Source organism: Plectropomus leopardus, chromosome 4 (assembly GCF_026936395.1).
Source record: "Plectropomus leopardus strain MGB_pleo_1.0 chromosome 4, ASM2693639v1, whole genome shotgun sequence".
Taxonomy (NCBI): Eukaryota; Metazoa; Chordata; class Actinopteri; order Perciformes; family Serranidae; genus Plectropomus; species Plectropomus leopardus.
Window position 1 is genome coordinate 26,576,227 of NC_142179.1, and position 21,026 is coordinate 26,597,252.

The following is a 21,026-nucleotide window of genomic DNA, read 5'->3' on the forward strand; positions in this document are numbered from 1 at the left end:
TCCTCTGTGAACAATGAAAGGTGACAGATCTAATTACTGTCAATAATTGGCACCAAATATATTGTACTCGCGCCGGAATTAAGTGCTTAAAAATATCTACAAAACCTAAAGACGTGCAAACAATTGTGTACACAAAAGCATAAAATGCCTTGGGTATTCAGACAGATATTTTTACTGATTCAGTGACTAAACCTAACAGAGAATCTCCAGCTTCAATTTCACAGTGAGCAGTGTAATCAGCATTTATTCCCCAGCCGTTTCCCCACTTTCTCCCCTCATTCTCCCTCCCTAAACAGGCCCTCCCAGGTGACATGACAGTCTCTCACAAAACCAGTCTCTGCTGTTTGCTAACGCTGCAGCTCTCTGAGCATCACATTCACAACAGGCTCTGCAATCCTACACAGCAGGCGGCGACTACAGCAGCAAGCACAAACACACCTGAATAACACAGACAGGGTCCTGCAGGGAGCTCCAGTTTGAGTGTTTGTGTGTGCATGTGTGTGTGCGCGCATGTGTGCGTGCGTGCGTGTGTGTATATTCTAGACAGCAGTGATACAGGTTGATCACTAGCCCCGTTAGGTAGCATTGACGTCTCCACCTCAGAGCTGGCACACAGGGGAGTTATTGATTAGCATTAAGCATCCATGCAGATGGCCAATAAAGAGCAGGTGAGCCAAAGAGGGCCTGGGGAGTGGAAGCAGGGGAGGTGTGTGTGTGTGTGTGCATGTGTGGCTGCAGGGGGAGGAGCAGGTAGTAAGACGGTGTAAGGTCGCCAAAAACAACAGAGATGATGAGGAAAACAGGCAAATCAGTGCCTCTTAATATTGAGCGAAAAATAATGTTATGCAAAAAAGATGAGGGAGATTTTAAATTTTCTTTTGGTTGCATGTATTGTATTTGGAGCAGTAGTCTATTGTTTTGAGGGTGCCTTTGTCATTGCTGATTTATTTAATGTACAAAGGATTGGAGCAAAGACGTCGGGGAAGATGGGTGGATAAAATGCGACACAGGCTGTGAGCAGGTGTACATGGCATTAATCGTCTTGGCTTCCTAATCCACCAGGAAGCCACATTTTCCAGTACTCCTGATGCTGCTGCTCCGCGCTTTAATATGGTGCAGGTTCCTGCATGCTTGTCAGGTATTGTGCATCAGTTCACAACTTCCCTGTCACATTTATCACTTGGGATATATTGCAGGCTCCTTTGTAATTCACTGATGATCCTCAGGGTAAATACACATTATTCTACAGTATTGAATATTCTTTGAGTAGAAGATTTAGTGTGCATTGAATACCAAACTATTTAAAGTTAGTTGATGCAACTAATACATTTTTTTGAAGGCTTCTAAGTAAGAAAACAAAATTCCCCAATGAAACGCAAATGCCACCTTTAACGTCATATTTATTGTTATTTAGTTACTCAATAAAACATATACAGATATATACAATATGCAGGAAAACAGACGACTGCACTTTACATATTATTAAAAAAAGAAAACAAAAAAAAGAAAAAACAGTTCGTAAATTGCCGTCACAGTCCTCCATCTATTGTTTCAGAAATTCAAATTCAACAGAAGCTTTATTTAAAGATTACAAGATTGCCTAACACACAGCAAATTTCTCTTATTATACATGTGCAATACCAATAGTCTTTTTTTTAATCAATTCCCTTATTAAACAATCCCTTGACCTCCTTTTCCAGTTCCCATTGGCTGAATCGTATGCAAGCGGCTGAGCTCATGAGGTCGACAGCAGAGGCGAGAAGAGAACGAGGGAAAGTTATTTTTGCCAAAATAAAGAATAGAGGACTACAAATCATAAATGATTAAGAGCAGCAAATGGTAAATGTTAACATTTTCTTTGACAAGGAGGGAAAAAGTTGTGTTTAAAAAAAATTGAGTTACATTCATGCAAAATCACCCCTCTTCCCATCTTCCACTAGCTCTGCCGCTTCTTATGAAACAGTCGGCCTCATTTGAGTGTGGGGAGGAAAAATCTCCATTTCTGTGTATATTAGGAGACTGTAAATTTAGGGGGTCAATTGGGGGGCAGCAAACAGTACAGCTTAAAATGTACACGTTAGAGCTGAGGTGAGAGCAGGCAGGCTGTAATGAGCAACAGAGTAAAAGTCATGGTCGCATCACAAGACTCAACACTGGTATACAATCAAAGCCAATGACAACTGAATATCTTTTCTTCTTCTGCGTCTTCTGGTTTTGTATTCTCCTCCTTTGACATTTCTTTATTTTTCTTCAAAAAAGAAAATTAAAAAAAAAAATATTGATTTGAGGTTTTCCAGATGTGGGCGTTGTTGAATCGAGCCCGCGCTGTATTGTCCAGCAGTGTGTGAGAGAGCGTCCTAAAGTGTGACTGCATGTATCAGAAAAAAACATGGTATTTGCATGTGTGTGTGTGTGTGTGTGTGTGTGTGTGTGTGTGTGTGTGTGTGTGTGTGTGTGTGTGTGCACATGTTTATGTGTGTGAGTGTCTGTGGTCATGTTTGCATTTATGAGTCTAAATGTTTTTCTGTCCCTGAACAGGCAGGAGCTGCTCGCAGTTGCCTCATCAACACGTAATCTTCATCCTCATCACCATTATTTGTCTCTGAAGCTTTTCTTAATCTTCTCTCCTTCTTCCTGCTGGGCGCTCAAGTCAGTGCCGCCACGAATGTCCCAAATCGGTTAGAGATATCAGAGTGGAGAGAACGCCAGGACGAGACAGGCCCCCCTCGGCCCTTACTGTCCCCCAGCTCGTCTGTGCAGTGGACGGACAGGCACTGCAGGTGGTTCCCTCCGTTGCTCCCTCCTCCCCCTCCTCCTCCACCGACTCCTGGGGCCCCAGCTCCAGCCTTACCCTGGGACAGCTCTGATTCTGCAGACAAGCACAGAGAGGAAAAGGTTAATTAAGACAAAAAATGAAAAACAACTTCAAGCAACTGGCATTCTCTGATACAGATGAAGCATTTAAAATACACACTTTTAATTAAACCAGTGTCATTTTCACTTCCCACTCTAAATCTGCACTGTGAAATTAATTCAACACTATTACACCCCCCATCAATACCAAAAGGAGGCTGTAAGCAAAGCTTCCTCTGCTCACACTCCACCTCCTCATGCCTCATATACACAAGTGAAAACACACACAAATATACACGCATTCATGCTCCCAGTCAGGCGTGCAAATGTGGAGCGCTCCTGTCTAACCTCCGGTCAGAGGGTCAAAGGGCACAGAGAATACTGGCCTTTAACCCTGCTTGACCCAATTTAGTGTTATAATGACTGTGCCACAGTATCGACCCTGTGTCAGCAAGGTATGGAGCCTCATATTAAATGGTTGCACCGAGATTCCAGAAAAATCCATACACAGGTTGATTGTAAGTCATAGACATTTTTTTTTAAAATCAGCTGTGCCAGAGAGTTAATGCTGACGTCTGAGATGCATGCTTCACATATGGAGAAAAATCACTTTGTGCTTTGTGTAACGGAGAAATTAGTCAAGGGGAAGATTGACGAGGACGGGAAGTGCTTGGCTAAACTATACATAAAAAGCGCAGCGTCACACTTCATCTGGCAAGAGACAGGCTGCAGCACACTGAGGGAGGAGAGGGTAGAAATGAAGTAAAGTTTTAAAGACAACAAGAGAAACACAGCAACTAGGAGAGAGGTAATGGTGCAGCTATGTGTGATGACACCAGTGTTGCATCGTGTGCTTTGGGTTTTGCCTCCAAGGAAGCCCAAAGCACAGAATAAGTGTGTGCGATGTTAGGGCTCCTTTGCTAAAATCAGTCCGGTTATTCACCCACTTCCTCGCTGCACAAAATACACCTTGCTCCATGTGGATGGTAAGCAGATCAGTGCGCTGCACAAAGACACAGAGCTTTAAGGTGCAGGATGTCTGAGTGTAGAGACAGGCAGAAAACAGCTCTGACAAGCTGAGTTACATGTGTCAGAGAAGGGAGAGGCTGTGATAGACGACACAGTCTGGGCACAGAGGCTGCGGATCACAACACTCCAGTCAGTCTGCTGATCACCTGAGAGACAAGAGCAGCGCAGACCTCACCGCAGAATCATCCGTGTTTCCCCCCTTTTTAGCTCATCTTTCTCTGCTACTTAAACAGTTTTGTTTTGCTTACTGTTTTCATCCCTCTCCCTCTCTGCTTTCACAAACCCGGAGGCAGCGGTGACACAGTGCTAACAAAACACAGCCAGGGAAGAGAAGGCCATCCCAGGCTAGGCAGCGAGGACAACCAAGAGAGGCAGGGTGGGCAGACACGCAGGCAGTGAGGCAGGCTTGCCCCCCAGCCTGTCTGGGCTGCGACCACTGGAATGGAAAAGTGGGGGGATTTGGTAAAAGGTCAGGCAGCCAAGCCTCCCGTTGTGCCCTGTTTCGTTTGTCTCTCTGACTGCCGGCCTCTGCAAATTTCTCTCTTTCTATCTCCATCTCCCTCCCAAGGACTGGAAACATGGGGGGGGGGGGTTGAGGATTTAGAGCAGTGTTGGTGGTGGCAGTGACAAGATCTAACATTCGCCAGAGGGTCCAGTCATATACCTCAGCATGGCGGATCCCCACCCCCTGCCAGTATCAACCCCTCCTCGCCTCACCCCCCACCTCCACCCACTCACACTCCCCTCTCCCCAGCGCTGTGCCCTCCAGCACCCGCCAGCAGCTCATGCTAGCTGGGCACAGCAGGGTCCGCTCCGGCCTGAATAGGCAGCCAAGCGTTCCCCTGGCTCACTGCTGACACACAGCAAACTGACAACACGCACGGCCGAAAACACACAACACGCCAACCACTGCCGCCACTGCCATACCCACACCAGCCCTCAGCTGCTGCTCCACATGCACACACACGACCCGCATACATATGGACACAGACACACACACACACAGCTAAACACGTCACTCAACTTTAACGCAAGGACAAGAGAAAAATACACACAGATCAAATTACAAACATGATCACTTTCTTTTCCTGTGCACACACTCACAAATGTGTCGCGTGTGTAATCCCAGGATTCATGCTCAGGTGTGAGCTCCAGCAAAAACAGGATTTTTTGGCATATATTTCTAAACATTATTTAAGAAATTCCCTCAAAAGCAAAAAAATATATTTATGAAATGTTAATTTTTCTATCATCTCAGGATCATCAAGTTTGAAAGTCTGAAAAGACTGATTTCTATCTGTTACAATACACGATTCAATCAACAGCATATGCAAAATCCACCACTTGTAAAATAAGCCACACACTTGACCACCACAGGATTAAAATATCACCCCAGCATTACAGGGTAGCCAAAAGGGATTCGAGGGATGTGATTTTTACGTAGAAAAAAAACAAGACACTACCCTTAAATTGTAAGCATTATCCATGGCGGCGCATTCCTTTAAAAGTGGAAACGGCAGTGTGAAATTCTATATCACACAAGTCTAATTCCCAAATCACCATGACATTTTGCAAGCAAGGAACATATGTATATATATATATATATATATAAGATAAGATATTATATATACATATATATATATATATATATATATATATATATATATATATATATATATATATATATATATATATATATTATATCTTTGTTGTTATGGCTGCTCATTGACTTACATAGAATTCATATCCGTGGTAATATCTCAATAATAGCCTATTCATCTGAGGGGAACAAGTGCTTAGCATCAACAAGCGAGGGGGAAAATACCTAATAAAAAAGGAACGGTAACAGCACGAGCAGCTGCGCTGAGCCACAAATACACCTAAATATCCTTAACCACATTACAGCCAGGAAAGATTACCACTGTGATGTGTTAAGTAAATACTGAATTTAATGCGATGCACTTATATCACTATATCTCTCGCCACAAGTGCACTACTTTGTTATTTAGTGCCTGGTGATGATGCTCTCACACACACAAACACAAACACACACACACACACACACACACACACACACACACACACACACACACACACACACACACACACACACACACACACACAGCAGTGGGGTTTTTGGAGCCGTCTCACAGACACAGCCAGAGACGATTTACAGAGATGAGCAGAGCTTCGAATGCCATGAAGGCTGGGAGCACAGCACGCAGCTCTGGTTGTCGGGATGACACCAATGTGTCTGGGAGCTGACGGCCTGACACGGGTTTACATGTCATATCACACACACTCAACACACTCGCAGCAACGCAGGGAGGTAAACAACGGCTGCTTGGAGACCGTGTTTTCTAGCAATTTAATAATAAGTGTTACAGTGCGCAATTATTTTTTCAATTAATCCAAAAAGAAAAAAAACAACAACACAGTTATTAAAAATAATGACAGTAAGCGTTTGAAGCTGACACAGTTATTATGACTGTTTGTAAAAAAGTATGTAGGGCAAAAGGAAACTGAATGAAATGTATTTCTTTAGCAGAAGAAGAAAAGCTCCTGTTTGGTGCGAGTTCCTCAGAGCCGTCACATTGATTTCCCAGGCCCCAGAATCCCATGCGGCAGGCCTCTGCCCTTTCCATCCCAAGCTCTATACTTCCATGACGACACTTCACCTTTAACCCCGTGCTCCCGAGGGCGTGACCCCGTCCTCACTGCACACAAACCAGCCCAATCAGAATGCCGGGCTCGCTGACAAAAACACCCAAAGGCCTCCGCTCCTATGACAGTGTGTGACATCAGGTCAGATTCCTTTAGCATAACAACTACCACTATGGCCTGGTGAGAGGATTCTGTCTTTGTCAGCACAAAACACCCATCACAATCGGAAAAAAATCGGGTTTAAAAAAAAAAAGAAAAAAAAGGGGGACGAGAAAAGGTCTTCTTCGCTGGAAATATAACAACTTAAGGTCCTCCTATTTTCTCATCACTTTCTCAGAAGTGACAGGACATGCAGGTCGCTGCTGAATCATTAAAGAAAATCAAATAATTTCCCTCAAGTTTGGTCATAAGGGAAGTCTTAAAGATGATATGGGGGCTAACAGAGGCATTGTCCCAGGTATCCCCTGCCCCAGGGTGGGTAGGGGGCATATGAGGCTCCCTGCAGCCCCCATCCAACTGACGTAGTGTGACCTTTCCTTCAAAGCAGGGAGGATATCTAGAGCGAGGGGGCGCATTTCTCACACAGGGGTTATTTTGGTTTGAATTTCCTCTGTGTTCTCTGGCCTGCAACATAAAAGAAAAAAATCTTGTCCAGGCAGGCATTGCCCCCAGCATTCGTTACCTTCTCTCCAGCAACACACCCATCCCCATCCCCTCAAACTCATACCAACACACACACACACACACACACACACACACACACACACACACACACACACACACACACACACACACACACACACGTGCACACACGTGCACACCTCCCCCTCTGGCCACAAGAAGCGCTTAAGAAACCAGACACAAATCAGAACATGGGAAGTGATTTAGTGCCTCCTTCATAACTCAGAGCCATGTCCAGGACCTGTCCAGCATGTCATCCAAGTCGGTGACATATTGATCTACTTCGCCGTCTCTATTTTGTTTCAGCGCGGAGCTGCAACACTTTGTTTTCTGTGTTTTCACCCTTTTTGGAAAAGGTCAAGCACAAATGAAAACAGTGGCAGTTTTGAGGTTCAAAGCACCTGCATGACAATGACGTTTAATTTGAATAAAAATAATAATAGGGGTAATTATGAATTCTGTTTCAGGAAATGCAAAAAAAAAAAAGAAAAAGTGTAAACAGATTGTTTTATTTTATGTAATTAAATAGATCCGATTTAAAAAATGATATTCTCTATTTTTCTTTTGCTGCTGTGTGTCAACTAGTTACATTACTTTAAATACATATACACATACACAGATAAATATGTTCTTTCATGCAGACGAGAATGAACAATAGTCATGGAGCATGAAACTGATGGAAAAAAATGTTTTAAATTAAATTATTTTCTCTTCCATGAATGCAAATGGTAGCTATTACCCAGCCACTCGCCTCCTGAGCGAAACTACAGATGTTCTCTGAAGAAAAAAAAAAACTATCTTTCTTACTTTCTCTTTCACTCCATCAGTCTCCACTTCCGACACCCAGGAGAAACAGCTCCAGTGTCATAACCCATTTGTCAATTGCTCAATACAAATTAAAGGTGCCTGACGACTACCTGTATGGTTAATAACATAACTGCTGCTGGCAGCATGACAACATCTGCACCTCTGCAAACCTGAAAACACACACCTTCAAAAAAGCTGTACTTATATCCTGGGCAACATATGATCCCCCTTCAGGAGCCTTTTTTTTCTTGTTCTGGCATACATTCAACAAGACAGTGGACATTTGGAGGCATGTCACATACATCTACGATCGAAGGTTTTAAAGTGCTCGTTCTGCGCATCTCCCAGATAAACTCAGCTTTCCATTCCCTGCTGCATCCGGGGAGAATATTTGCCACATGCTGAGACAAGTTTTATTTTATTCTAACACCCTTCCCCAGGGAAAACAAAACACCCGATGAGCTGCTATTTTGAAGAGTTGAAAATCCAGCAAGGCCTGACACCTTTGTTCATCTTTTTCTCTCTTCATCAGTCACAAGCACGCTTCTTTAATAGGCTTCCTTTGACTGTCACTACTGCTCAGTGTCTTGCAAAAGCCCAAGAACATACAGCATACACGCACGCGCACTCACACACACACACACACTCACGCATGTTGCATGTAAACAAACACGGATGCACACGCACATATACAAACACTGGCTTAAATTCCAAATGCCTTAAATGCATGATAGACGCTTTTCAGTCCTGCACTATTTACAAGTTAAGTAAATACTCTTAAATATTTTCAACACATTAGAATTAAGTGAGCATGTGCCACCGAGTGAGACACCTGAGATCGGGGAGAGGGGTGGTGGTGGGGGGGGGCTGGAGCCGTGAGCCTGACACTGAGTCTAAATAAATCAAACTTTATGTCTACACCTGACAAATTCACACTATCAAGTTGCAGTGTCTACAAACCTGCCCTTCGTCACACACACGTGCATACCAGCGCGCGCACACACACACACACACACACACACACACACACACACACACACACACACACACACACACACACACACACACACACACACACACACACACACACACAGATGCATGCAATCACAGACATAAAGCGAGAACAGGGAAATGTTTTCTTTGTCCATGCATCGGGGATGATTTTGTTCAGGAGGATGTTAGTTTACAAGACGTTGCTTCGTCATCATAATCATGTCTTTATGTTGCTGAAATCAGCAGTTGTATACATGAACGAGCTGCTCTTTGTGGCCCCCACGAACCCGTCAATAACCAACTTACAGGAGTTGCCTGAGGATGAATTATGACTTTTGGACACAATATTACAGAGGCTAATTGCTATGATTATCATAATGATTATCATTACTATAATACAGGAGTGTATGAGGGGCTTGGTGGAAGTGTGTTGTTGAAAAAAAAAAAGTCAATATGAAACACCTTGTAATGACAGGTAAAGAACACAGACTGCCCCGAGCTGTTTTTTCCACATTCAAGCATGTGCCAATCACTTTCTCCTGTTTTTAGAAAAAGGAAATAGAAATTACTGGTGTGATTTGTGGGCTTGTTGTCGTACTGAAATGTCAAAGGCAGCTAGTCTCACAGGATTGTTCTCCATGGTGGAATATCAATACAGCTCTTTCAGTGGATTTAAGTGCTTTCTAGTAGGTGTGATAAGATGCAAGTTCCCTCTTTTCAAACCTGTCAAAGTCAGAGCCAAAGAGATTTGATCATGATTAGAGCTGTTTATGGGCTGATTATTGAGAGGGAAGAGTGAAACTATTCCACAGGGTCAACTGAGAAGACGTTTTAACTGTGCTGATAAAAAAAAATTTAAAAAGTGTGTGTGGCAAAAAGTAAAAATAACTGAATCACTTCCTACGCCCGCTGCTTGCCTGTTATCAAGACTGTGCATAAGTTTCCAAATGAACGGTCGGCTTCTGGCTGAGATATACAGAAGAGAAGGGAAGAGGAAGAGCGTAAAATATGTTCTTTTTAAATAAAAGAGGAAATAATATTAACTGACACCGTACAAGGAAAGTGTACACTTCTACTCCTGATGCCGTGTTGCACACAGGGCTCTGCAGGCCGTGAGCTTACAGCGGCAGGTATAGCTGTGAAAAACTTGTGCTGTCATAGACAGAGAAGGCCAAGAATATGGGGTCCAAAGGGGGCCATTAATGCAGCACGCATCACTTTAAACAGGCATGCAGGGAGCACAGAGAGGGTGAGCTGGGATGCACTGGGTGAACAGACTTCAGCTCCGAGAGCACTTTTTTTTTCTGTTATAGGCTACTTGCCTGCACATTCAAACATTCAAAGGAAGCTGGCTGAAGAATGATGTGGAATTTCTTATTCGGATTGTGGCGAGATGTGTTTTTTCTCCTGTAGTCTCTCTTTCTCACACAACACAACTGGCAACAAAATGATCTGGGGTCCCTCTGAAGTTTTACACAACTTTGAGCACTTAAAGTGAAACTGCACTGAGCGATGGAAACATTCACCTCATTCGACCACAGTGACCCTTGACCTTCAGCTTCAATCATCTGAAACAAACTCCACTGCATCACTAAAATACACACACCACCGTAATTCACCTGTTTAAACTCCCAAGCAGTTAAAGTTAACTTCCTATCCAGCACCAAATGAAACAAAAAAAGAAGAAGAAAAACACATCGTGCATGAGTTCTCAGGGCAAAATCTAAACTCTCACCAGAAACAGATAATCTTATATTTTTGGTCATACTAAAACTGATGACTGAATTCTCAAATTGTGTAAAAATTTTAATGTGAAAGCACTCAAACTTCTGCTTATAATTATAATAACTTTGATCAAAATGCATTTTCAATTGTGGTTTCATTTTTAATAAAGTATTCCAAATATTTTGTGTGTGTGTGAATCAATATAATAATTACTGTTTATCATTATTGAACTTAGCCTGTAAGAAAACTTATTGTTCAAGAATGGAAATAATCCATGCATAATTCAACACTCCTGAGAGAGCAAAATATAGACTTATATACGTAAATTAAATTCTGATAACAGAAAGGAGTTTTTGAGAGTGAAGAGGTAGAAAACGATTCCACCTGGAAGAAAAAAATCCTAACATATCTTCTACTTTGTTAGACAAATCTCCAACTTATGTAAGCGTTCAGAACATTTCTACTGCAAAAAATATCTCCACTGGTTACATAATCTTGTGCTGATGATTAAAATGTTATTTAAACTTAATTTAAGTGGGAAAAAAACATCCCCATCGTCACTAGAATTACATAAATTAAATTGGTCCTAATAAAAATGATCATCTTTTAAGAATTTTCCTGACCAAGTTACGTTTCGTTAAAGCTAATGGCCTAATAAAGTGGCCTGATTTATTTCAAATTAGTGTCAGTGACATTATCTCCCCAGTGGCAGAATTTTGTTCACAAGACTGAGGACTAGAGTGGTAGAGGTGGATATTTTTTGCAGTGTGAAAAGCCTGTGGGATGCTGGCTCTTATGGAACTACACTGTGGGCTATGACTTATCTTAAATTATTATGTTATTTTGCTCCCTTCTGTGTAGCCTAAGCATCCGATTCAATCTCGAAAACCCCCCCCACTCCCAAATACACCTCCACCCTTTTTTTCATCTTTGCTGTCTGAAGCACTCAAATGAGAAACTGTCAGGAGCCGTGATTTGTGCTAACTAGCTATCGATCGCTCCAGAGCTGCATGCCTCGTGTCCAAGCAGGGAGGGCTGAAAGAGGAGAGGAGTGGAGAGGGGAGAGAAGGAGAGGAGAGAAGAGGAGAGAGAAGGAGACAGGAAGAGACAGGAGATAGAAGAAGAGAGGAGGGGGAGAGGAAATGAGAGCAGGTATTAAACTATTCTGCTTTTAAATACCTACTGATTTTTATGAATTTGTAATGTTAAATGTGCCATCAGCCCCAGAGAAATTAAGACGGCGAGCGCAACAGGGTGACTGTGGCTGACTGCCTATTAGTGTTGGGTTTCCAACTCAAAGGAAAACTCATTAATCAATATCAAAAATGATGATGTTACTTATCATCTCCTGGCATCAGTGAGCTTTTTTTTTGCTTTCATTTTTTTTACACCGCGATGCTCTGCTTTCATTTTGTTTTCTGTTGTTGTTTTTTATATAAATTAGTAGAACTCAATTACTTCTTTTGTAATTGATCATGGGAAGAAATCATGGGAACAAAAAAGCTACAGTGTTCAGTGATTTTGTCATTTGCCCCCTAGTTTAGCTGAGAGGACCAGTAGAGACCAATTATGATGAAAACAAATAAATGGATGAAGTGAAATGTACTAGTTTTGATTATTGTGGCTCAAATTAAAAACGTACACTGCTCGTTATTTTTCTGCTGATTTATAATTGGGCTGACCCGTGATATTAGCCTGCTTCAACAGTGGAAATAGTTGCAGCGCTCTTTCAAAGTAATGGCATTAGTGTTAGCACCCGACACCCTGTGCTCAGTCTCATATAAACAATGCGCCTGGACTCCAGACTCCGCGCGGTGCGCGCCCCCGCCCCTCTCTGCACCCGCGCTCATCAGAACAAAGAGGCGCTCGAGACGCGCTCGGCGCTTTCCGCAGTTATATACATACACATTGTTATATATCCATACATCCACATGCCTTTCGATAGCTTTATCCTGAAAGTGGGCAATTCTACCAGATTTTTCATGTATCAACATCAACCGTATCTACTTTGGTTTGAAATTATGTAAATAAAAAGAGCGTGAGAGAGAGAGAAAAAAGAAAAGACACGAAAACTAAAAACCAAAATGGATAAATAAAATAAAAATATAACCTATAGGAAAATATGCAACTTGTCTAATTCTGCAATTGTATTGTATAATACTGCATTCAATTTGTATTATAACACAATTACAGCACATAAAATAATAATAAAAAGGCCATTTATAATAAAATAATAATAAAGGAAATTTGTAATAATAACGTAATATTAATATTAATTACAATAACAACGTCTATAATCCATTTTACAATAATTATAGTTATTGTTCATGTAAGTATTACAGGAAGAAGAATTAGAATACGAAACTAATCCGCAGCAATGTAACAGTAAAATGATTCATCTGCATTTTAATTTAAAGCCACCATAAAAACATTAAGATAAAACTCTTTATAACCATAAACCTACACCTGCAGATTGTTACGTCTCCGTCTAGTTGAAAAACTGTCACCGTGTCTTTAGGCCAAAAGATTTTACATTTTCCTTATAAAAATAACCAACTTATTGTAATCCTACATTTACTCCAATTATTTTACAATAATCAAGGTATGTAAAAAATAACACATCGTTTAAAAGTGACAAAATATACAATAATAAATAATTACAAACTTCTTAATAATTATCAAACTACAATTTTAAACCAGGCACTTAAAAATATGCGATTAAACGCTTTGTAAATTAACTATTTCACACGGACGGTAAAATACAAAGTGGATAGCTGTATTCATTTCATCACAATATCTAATCCTTGAAATCCTGTCCTGCCAATCTAAAATCAATCCACTTTCACCAGCTCGGTATTATCCCATGGTAATAACAAAAACAAACACGTAACAAGGCGAGGGAAACCCCGCTGCGCAAACGCATATCCTCAAAAAGCTATTAATCTTCTCAATGTAGTTGTTCACCCTGAAAACCGAGATAAAGACTCGCAGGAAATGTTTACTTTACTTGAGCTGCTCTTTTGAAGTGCCTCGACAACGAAGAAACGTATAAAAACACATAGTCGAAAAGGTACTAGGTTTACTTTGTTCAGTCAGGTGGCATTTAAAAGTGCTCCACTCTGAAATATATATATATATATATATATATATATATATATATATATATATATATATATTTACGTGTTTCATATACGGATCCAATTTAACAGCAAAAATAACGCGGAAATCGTTTTTTCGTTGTAAAAACTTGAAAGGCGACATGATTAAATTTATTATCTTCCTATAGACTAAACCTATAAATTCAAAGACACCAGTTAAACAGAGACGCCTGCTTTCTGGCCGCACAGTATAGACAAAAGGTCTACTATTATATATGTATTTTACCTAGTATATATGTGATGTTACACTTCATTTCAGATCAAATAAGTGACATTTTAAGGAAGAACATATACTAATTTCAGGAGCAAAATGCTTCAGTTAATGCAGTCTGTTTTGCATGTGTGAGAGTGAGAGAAAGAGAGTAAAAAGTGTGTAAAATCTATCCAAAGGAATAAACAGTTTCATTTACCTTCTTTGCTGTTGTTTTGGCTCTTATTTTTTTCCCATGGTCCCATGGCCTTGTCATCCTCTGACCCGTCCATCATGGCCTTGTCACTGGGCACGTACCAGGTGGCGTGCTGCTCTGCCATGAGGGTGTCAAGGTCAATAGTGCCCATTGAGCCCTTCCCAGCATCCGGGCTGCAGCTTGCCAGCTCATTGTCTCCGTTCTGTGAGGGACAGTCGCCATTCTTTTTGCCATTTTTCATGGCCAGGGGCTGGTCCTCTGAGATACTGAATTGCTGCCGCTGTAGCTGGATCTGGGCCTGCAGAATCTCCAGAGGATGAATTTCTTCCTGGCCAGAGGTGCTGGATGGGGTGCGTACCTGTTCCACCCCAGGAGTGCCCGGATGGCTCACCCCACTGGCCCCTGTGCCCCCACCAGCATTCAGTCCATAGCTGTCTGGTGTCGAGGTAGTATGATTGTTAATGCCCATGCCAAGGGGCTTCTGTCCATTTACCAACCCGTGGTCACTCCGCTGCATTTTGGGTGAGCCGGTGATCATAGGGCTGCGATTAGGCTTGGTGGCCGAGGCCCCTCCTGCATCTGAGCTGGAGGACACCTCATCCTCGTTGCCGTAGTGGGTGCTGACATCGTCAGGAAAGTCCACTCGTGGCGAGCTACTGTCAGACTTAGCGACACTCTGAATGCCACTGTCCAAAGAAGACATCAAATCGGCCTGGTCCCCCAACATTAAATCGGCTCCTTTTCCCCAAGAAGGTGATTGGAGGTGTTTGTCATGGGGCGTTCCCCCACCCCTCTCCCCAACGCCAGCAGAGGGGGTCTGCTGGCCTGGACTTACAACAGGGTTACCATTGTCAGGGGAAAAAAAAATTCCAGGGCTCACATGTCCACTGTCTCTTTTTCTCCTCCCTCTCCCTCTCCCACTCCCTGTTGTTGCCTTCCCCTCACTGCACGGGGTAGCGTCCATGTTGTAATTTGGGGAGAGGGCACTGGCTTCCCCCTGCACCGTCTGGCTTTGACTTGCAGGCTTAGAGTTGCTATTCCCAGTGCCAGGCATCTGGCTGTTCTGGGAAGTGCTGCTCTGAAAATATTCAGGTCCAGCACTGCCAGTCCCATTAGATGTGCTGCTATTAATGTCCTGCTCTGTCTGACTCAGTTTTCGCTTGCCCTCATTTTGGTTCTTCTTGTTGAATGTTACGTTAAGATTGGGGGCCCCTAGGCTAGCGATCATGTTCTGGCAGGCTGTGGAAAGGGCCGCCAGGCAGCTCTGGCCGAAAACACTGTCTTTAGTGCTGGTTTTGCTGAAGTTCCCGAGGGACAGAGCTCCGAGCTTACTAACAGACGACCGCTGGCCTGGGGGAAACTCAGACTGAGGAGGGTAGCTCCCTGGTGAGGTGTTCACCCCCTGGGGAGCACTGTGGGCAGGTCCCTGACGGTTAGCCCCCCCATAGGGAAACGTTGGCTGTGCTCCCATTGGAGGTGCAGGGAAGTCAGCCGGCCGCCTCTCTGCTGGTGCGTTCGGATGCCCCGTCCCTGCTCCTGGAGACTGCATCTGTGAGAGGTTGCCCATGTTGCCGCTGAATTGTGAGTGCATGCCGGGGGAATGGAGAGCCTGTACATGCCCATCTCCTGGTATTCTCATGGGCTCCTGCATGCCCATGCCTGGCCTAAACATCATCCCAGCCCCGTTCTGCTGTAGACCCATCTCATGGGGCCCTGATTCGTTACCTGCTCCACCCATACGCCGTGACATCATTTCCCCTGGTGGGTGGGACCCTTGGAACCAGGAGTTCTCCTGAGCTACATGAGGATTTTGTCCATCGATGTTGGGCATCCTGCCACCGTTCTCCCTGTCGAAGTTGGGCTGTGGCATGCTCCCGACTGGGCCTCCGTGAGCCATCGGGCCAGGAGGCACATCGCCGTGGTGACCCAGCTGCTGCAGACTGGGCTGCCTCATCCTCTGCTGCTGGTTGCGAGAGGCCATTTGTTTGATCATCATGGCTGCATTCTGCCGCTGCTGCAGAGACTGCTGCTCAGGCCCCGGATGCTGCAGGGGACCTGGAGGGAAACCTTCACTCACAGGTGGGGTGAACTCTCCAGGCAGGCCGGGATATGCAGAGGGAGAGAGGTGGTTATCCATACCACCACACCAGCCTTCACCGCCATGTGCATTAGGAAAGTCAAATCTCGGCCTTTTTGCCATGTTCATATAAGGAGAGTCAAAGTGTTGCAGCCTCTGATTTGGGGGCTGCTGGGAGGGAGGAGGCGCTGGCTGTTGCATATTAAACATGGGGTCCCCATAGGGGTGCAGACCCCTATTTTCCAGTCTGTGAATGGGATATTCAAACTGGTTGTGTTGGCCTGGCATCATGACCCCTCCGTCCAGAATGTTAGGGTTAGAGGAGCCGGGCTCAGCCTGAGGGGGTCGGGGGAGGCCAGGGGGGCACGAATTCTGTCTGGCTATCAAACCAGCCTGTTGTTGCTGCTGCATGAGAGGATGTCTTGCACTGACCCCCGGCTCCATTCCCACGGGCACCTTCCGGCCATTTCCAAAACGCTCAAAAAACACTCCATGCTGTGGCTGCTGGGGCTGCGGCGGCGGCTGGTGTCCCTTAGAGATGCCTGGCATACCTGGTGTCCGTGGCATGCCGGGGTTCCCTGTGAAATTACCACTGGGAACTGGCCGCCCTGGCCCAAAATGGGGTAACTGAGATTCTGAATCTGATGGGGAAAATACATGTACATCAAAATGTCCAGATGGAGGCTCACTTGGGAAGTTATACTCTAATCCCTCCACAGCTCCCTGGTTGGGCATCCGGCGAGGCTCCAGTCCATGAGAATCAGATGAGGAGGACGAGGAGGAAGGGAGACCGTGGAAGGATGCTGCTCTGTTAGGCGACTGGTCCAGGGGTAGACAGGGAGCGGGGACAGCATGGCTGCCACTGGGAGGCCCGTGATGTTGAAAGTCAGGCATGTTACCAGGCCGCTGCTGCTGTTGCTGCTGGGGAAAGCCATCGCCTGCCTGCCCCTCAGCGAGAGGATCAAATCCTTCTCCAAAGCCCTGCTGTGGTCCCATGCCATTGTTGTTGTAGCCCATTAGCCTGCCACCATGCAGGCATGATGACCCTGGCTCCGGGCCTCCAAAATTCCCACTGAAATGTGGGTGAGGTTGGTGGGGGTGAGGTTGATGGCCGTGAGGATGTCCTTGATGAGGTTGCTGGTTGTTAAAAAATCCATGCATGGGTCCTTGCTGCTGCTGCTGCTGGAGTCCGCTGCCTGCATGCATGTCCGAGTGGCCCCGCGGGTGAAATCCCCCGTACTGCTCTCCGTTCATGTTCATATTGAGCCCGAGCATTTGCGGCTCGCTCAGAGGGCCCATGCCGGGCTCCACGGCACCCGGCGGGCCTCCAGCGTGAAAACCTGGGCTTTTATAATGGGAGCCCATGTTCAGTCTCGGTTGGTTTATGCTTCTCTCTGACTGGCCAGGGTTTCTGCTATTTATCTGAGAACCAAACTGCTCCAGCCCAAACATACTCCCCTGCAATCAATCCCACATGACGGCCAGTTTGCCAGACATCGGCACACTGTCTGTTTTTCCGTCTGTCCCCAAAAGCAAAAAGGAAAAAAAAAAAGAGATGCGGGAAACTACTCAATGTTTGTATCACTCTACAAATCGAGCTGCTCAATCCAATTTAATTTTTAAAACTCACCAAATAAGTTTTCATTGTTAATCAATTGTTTTTGTTTTTCAACTTCTCCAATGACGCGGATGAGAGCAGACTATGTCCAAAATACGCACGTAAACTGTGTCCCTGCTCTCCTATTTGTGCGTGCACTTGACTACTCTCCTTTTTGTCTTTGATTAAGCAAACAACTATAAAACACTGCTATTTAACTTACTGCATGAGTGACCTACCATAATCCAAAGTTTTTCTTTGCGCATATCTTCGGCACAAACATGACACAAAAACATCTCGCTAACAAACTAAAAGGAGAGCGCACAAGAATTGGAGCGATCGAGGAGGGAATATGACAATTTCTGTCAGCTAATTCATGATTCCAGTCCAATGTCAAATGTCCCGGTGCGACTTTTTGTACAAGGTCCCATACTGGAAACAAGAAAAAAAGTCCAGTTGGAGCCGTGTGGTAAAAAAAAAACTACCTCTGTGGCTTTGAGGGAGGGAAAAAAAGATTTAAATAAATAGTGCCCACCGATGTCCTTCAAAATCTCGACACAGGCACGTAGCCAAAAGTCCAGCGTGCAGTAAAGTCCACAAACACGGATCTCCAACCCAGGCACCGGAGAACCGGAGCGTCCGTTTACGCCACCTGAACCCGGAGCAGCGCGGCGTGCACTACCCGCACTCCACAACCACGGAGCGGCTTGACAGCATCCTCCACCCGCTGCCACCGGTCATGCGCCTTGCAAGTGAAGCGCCTTCGCCTTAAGTCCTTTGAACGCGTTTCGCTCCTAATGTGTGCGTCCCTCCGTTCACCGAGTCTTGTCTGCTGTGGTCTGAGCGCACTTGGGATACAGATACACTCACACTCCGCTCTGCCGCTGTGTGAGATCAACGCGTCCAGAGGAGCCAGCAACAAGTTTTGCATTTCTGCAGCCGCTTCCATCCACGAGGTCTCAGCCAATCAGGACGAGCAGAGAAAGCCTCGAGGGCGGGACAAAGGCTTTTAAGGTGGTCCGTGAGATTGAGGAAGCTTCTGTGAAAATCAGATCTTAGAAATGGATTTCACTTAAAAATTCAACAAAAAAAGATAGCGCAGTATTTTCGCATAAAACCCATCTACACGTTTGAGCTGGTGTTGAAGATAATATTTTCTAAACTGAACTTTTTTGTTCATTATACCACAGAATTGTTGAGGTGAGAAAACACTCCTACAACTCTCGCCCTCAATAAAAGTGCTTCAAGTTAAATTCTGCACACTGGTGGTTTACATATTGATCTAGCCCTCTTCACCTGTAAACTAACTTTTTTTTTTAGCCCTTGCACCAACTCATTCAGGCACCTCACCGGACCTGCATCGTATCTATTGCAACAACATATAATGTAAACATTTCATGAAAAACAGACATAAAAGTGAGCTAAAATAACAAGCAGCACAGCCTGAAACCTGATGTTGTTTATTGGCTTTATAGCTTAGAAATGGGAATTTCACATCAGTTTGTATTCATTCAGTTGGTAATCATCAGTACTGATGTCACAAGCTGGATGCTAAATTTTGTTCTTGTGTGTGAGAAGTTCTACTGAAAATCAATATAAAACTGCATAATTACAACCTAGGCCTCTCAGAAATTAAACCTAAATATCTGAGCTAACATTGATTCTGTGATAAATAAGATTAATATTATAAACTGTGTGTCCCTCACACCTCTGAAAAAAATCAAACTCGCCAAAGTCTTCTGTGTGAATGTGTCCTAATGGGGGTGGAAAAAAATCCTCCTTAAAACACCATTTGAACTAAATCATGTGGATGATATTGGTCTGCGGTTCCGATAATCAATAGCATTCTTTAAGTATTATAGTGTGCAAAAAACAACATTTTTTTCAATGCCAAATTAGGTTAATTTACTCTATAGGTTAATTAGCTGTAGGCCTACAATAGCTGAGGTTATCTGTGTGAGGCTAAGTGGTGCAATCACCCTGAGATAAGATACTGAGTTATTGCAAATACGCTTTCTTCATGTTCATGTGACTTTGAGAAAAAAACCCAAACTCCTATTATAAGTAAGTCAGACTATATGTTGTGTGCAGCCCTAATTGTTCTATATAAAATAACCTACTTTCGGATATATTTTAATTTCACACAACAGCGTTGAGGTTTTGCATTGCTGTGTTTCAGATGTTTTATTTGTGGTTATGTAATTCAGAGTGTTGTCTGTAACACACGTGTCTTTCTCTCTCTTTCTTTGTCTTTTATTTAGTCAGTTGTGAATTTTTGGGATAGCTTAGATCTTGTGGAATTTTGGCATGACAACATTTTCCTTTGTAGAATTTAAACTACTCAACAAAAAAAAAAGTGAAATATTTCAAATGCATTCTACAATTAATCCTGATTCATCCTGTGTGTGCATGCGGGGGTAGAGAGGGGTGGTCTCTGTAAATATTTGAAATAAAGAAAACATGTGGGAATAGTGAACACAATGTACTTCCATTCACCACCATGGATTTTTCTTTTGTAAAATGAGAACACCATATTATCCCTTTCCCCGACATTGTGGACAGTGGGCATTTAGAGAATTTGGTGTCAGACAGTTTTACCTTTGGGGGGAAACCGAGAGGACTTTTACCAAACAGACACAGTGCCACCTAGCGGCTGTCTGTGATCAGGCTGAAGCACTCAGAAAACAGTTTGCAGCTCTAAACTGGTGCATATTTCAATTACATTTTTGAAATCTAAGTATCAATATGTATGTATATATGTATCAAACTAATTCTACAATTTCATTCATAAAGAATTCAAATCACCCAAAAATATTTCAGAACAGTGTAAAGAAGTAACTACATAATTTAGCACTAATGCATCACCACTTTGTGTGATCTATTCTGTTCTTTTAAACTAATATGTGTTAAAGCAGTGCATCATTTTATTGTGAAAAAAATCTAATAAATGAGTATATAACTATTTCTGGTCCCGCCAAAACCCCATAATTAAACTAAAGGAAAGCAGAATTAGGGAAAATTATCACTTAGGTCAA

At 43.6% G+C, this 21,026-nt stretch overlaps 1 protein-coding gene across 1 annotated transcript; it reads right to left on the reverse strand.

The window, feature by feature from the left end:
- Positions 1-1,383: 1,383 nt before the first annotated feature.
- On the reverse strand, positions 1,384-18,913 carry mn1b (MN1 proto-oncogene, transcriptional regulator b). The gene is made up of 2 exons (XM_042488032.2): positions 14,321-18,913; positions 1,384-2,869 (listed from the first exon to the last, which is right to left on the reverse strand). Exons 1-2 carry the CDS (start codon positions 17,844-17,846, stop codon positions 2,646-2,648), a joined length of 3,750 nt encoding a protein of 1,249 aa, XP_042343966.1. The 5' UTR covers positions 17,847-18,913; the 3' UTR covers positions 1,384-2,645.
- Between the last annotated feature and the right edge of the window lie 2,113 nt (positions 18,914-21,026).

Excerpts from the sequence above, each read along its gene's own strand:
- mn1b (XM_042488032.2), bottom strand. The coding sequence starts at position 17,846 with ATGTTTGGGCTGGAGCAGTTTGGTTCTCAGATAAATAGCAGAAACCCT. Across the intron at positions 2,870-14,320 it reads CCAAAACAACAGCAAAGAAG|AATCAGAGCTGTCCCAGGGT; the intron begins GTAAATGAAACT and ends GCTTGTCTGCAG.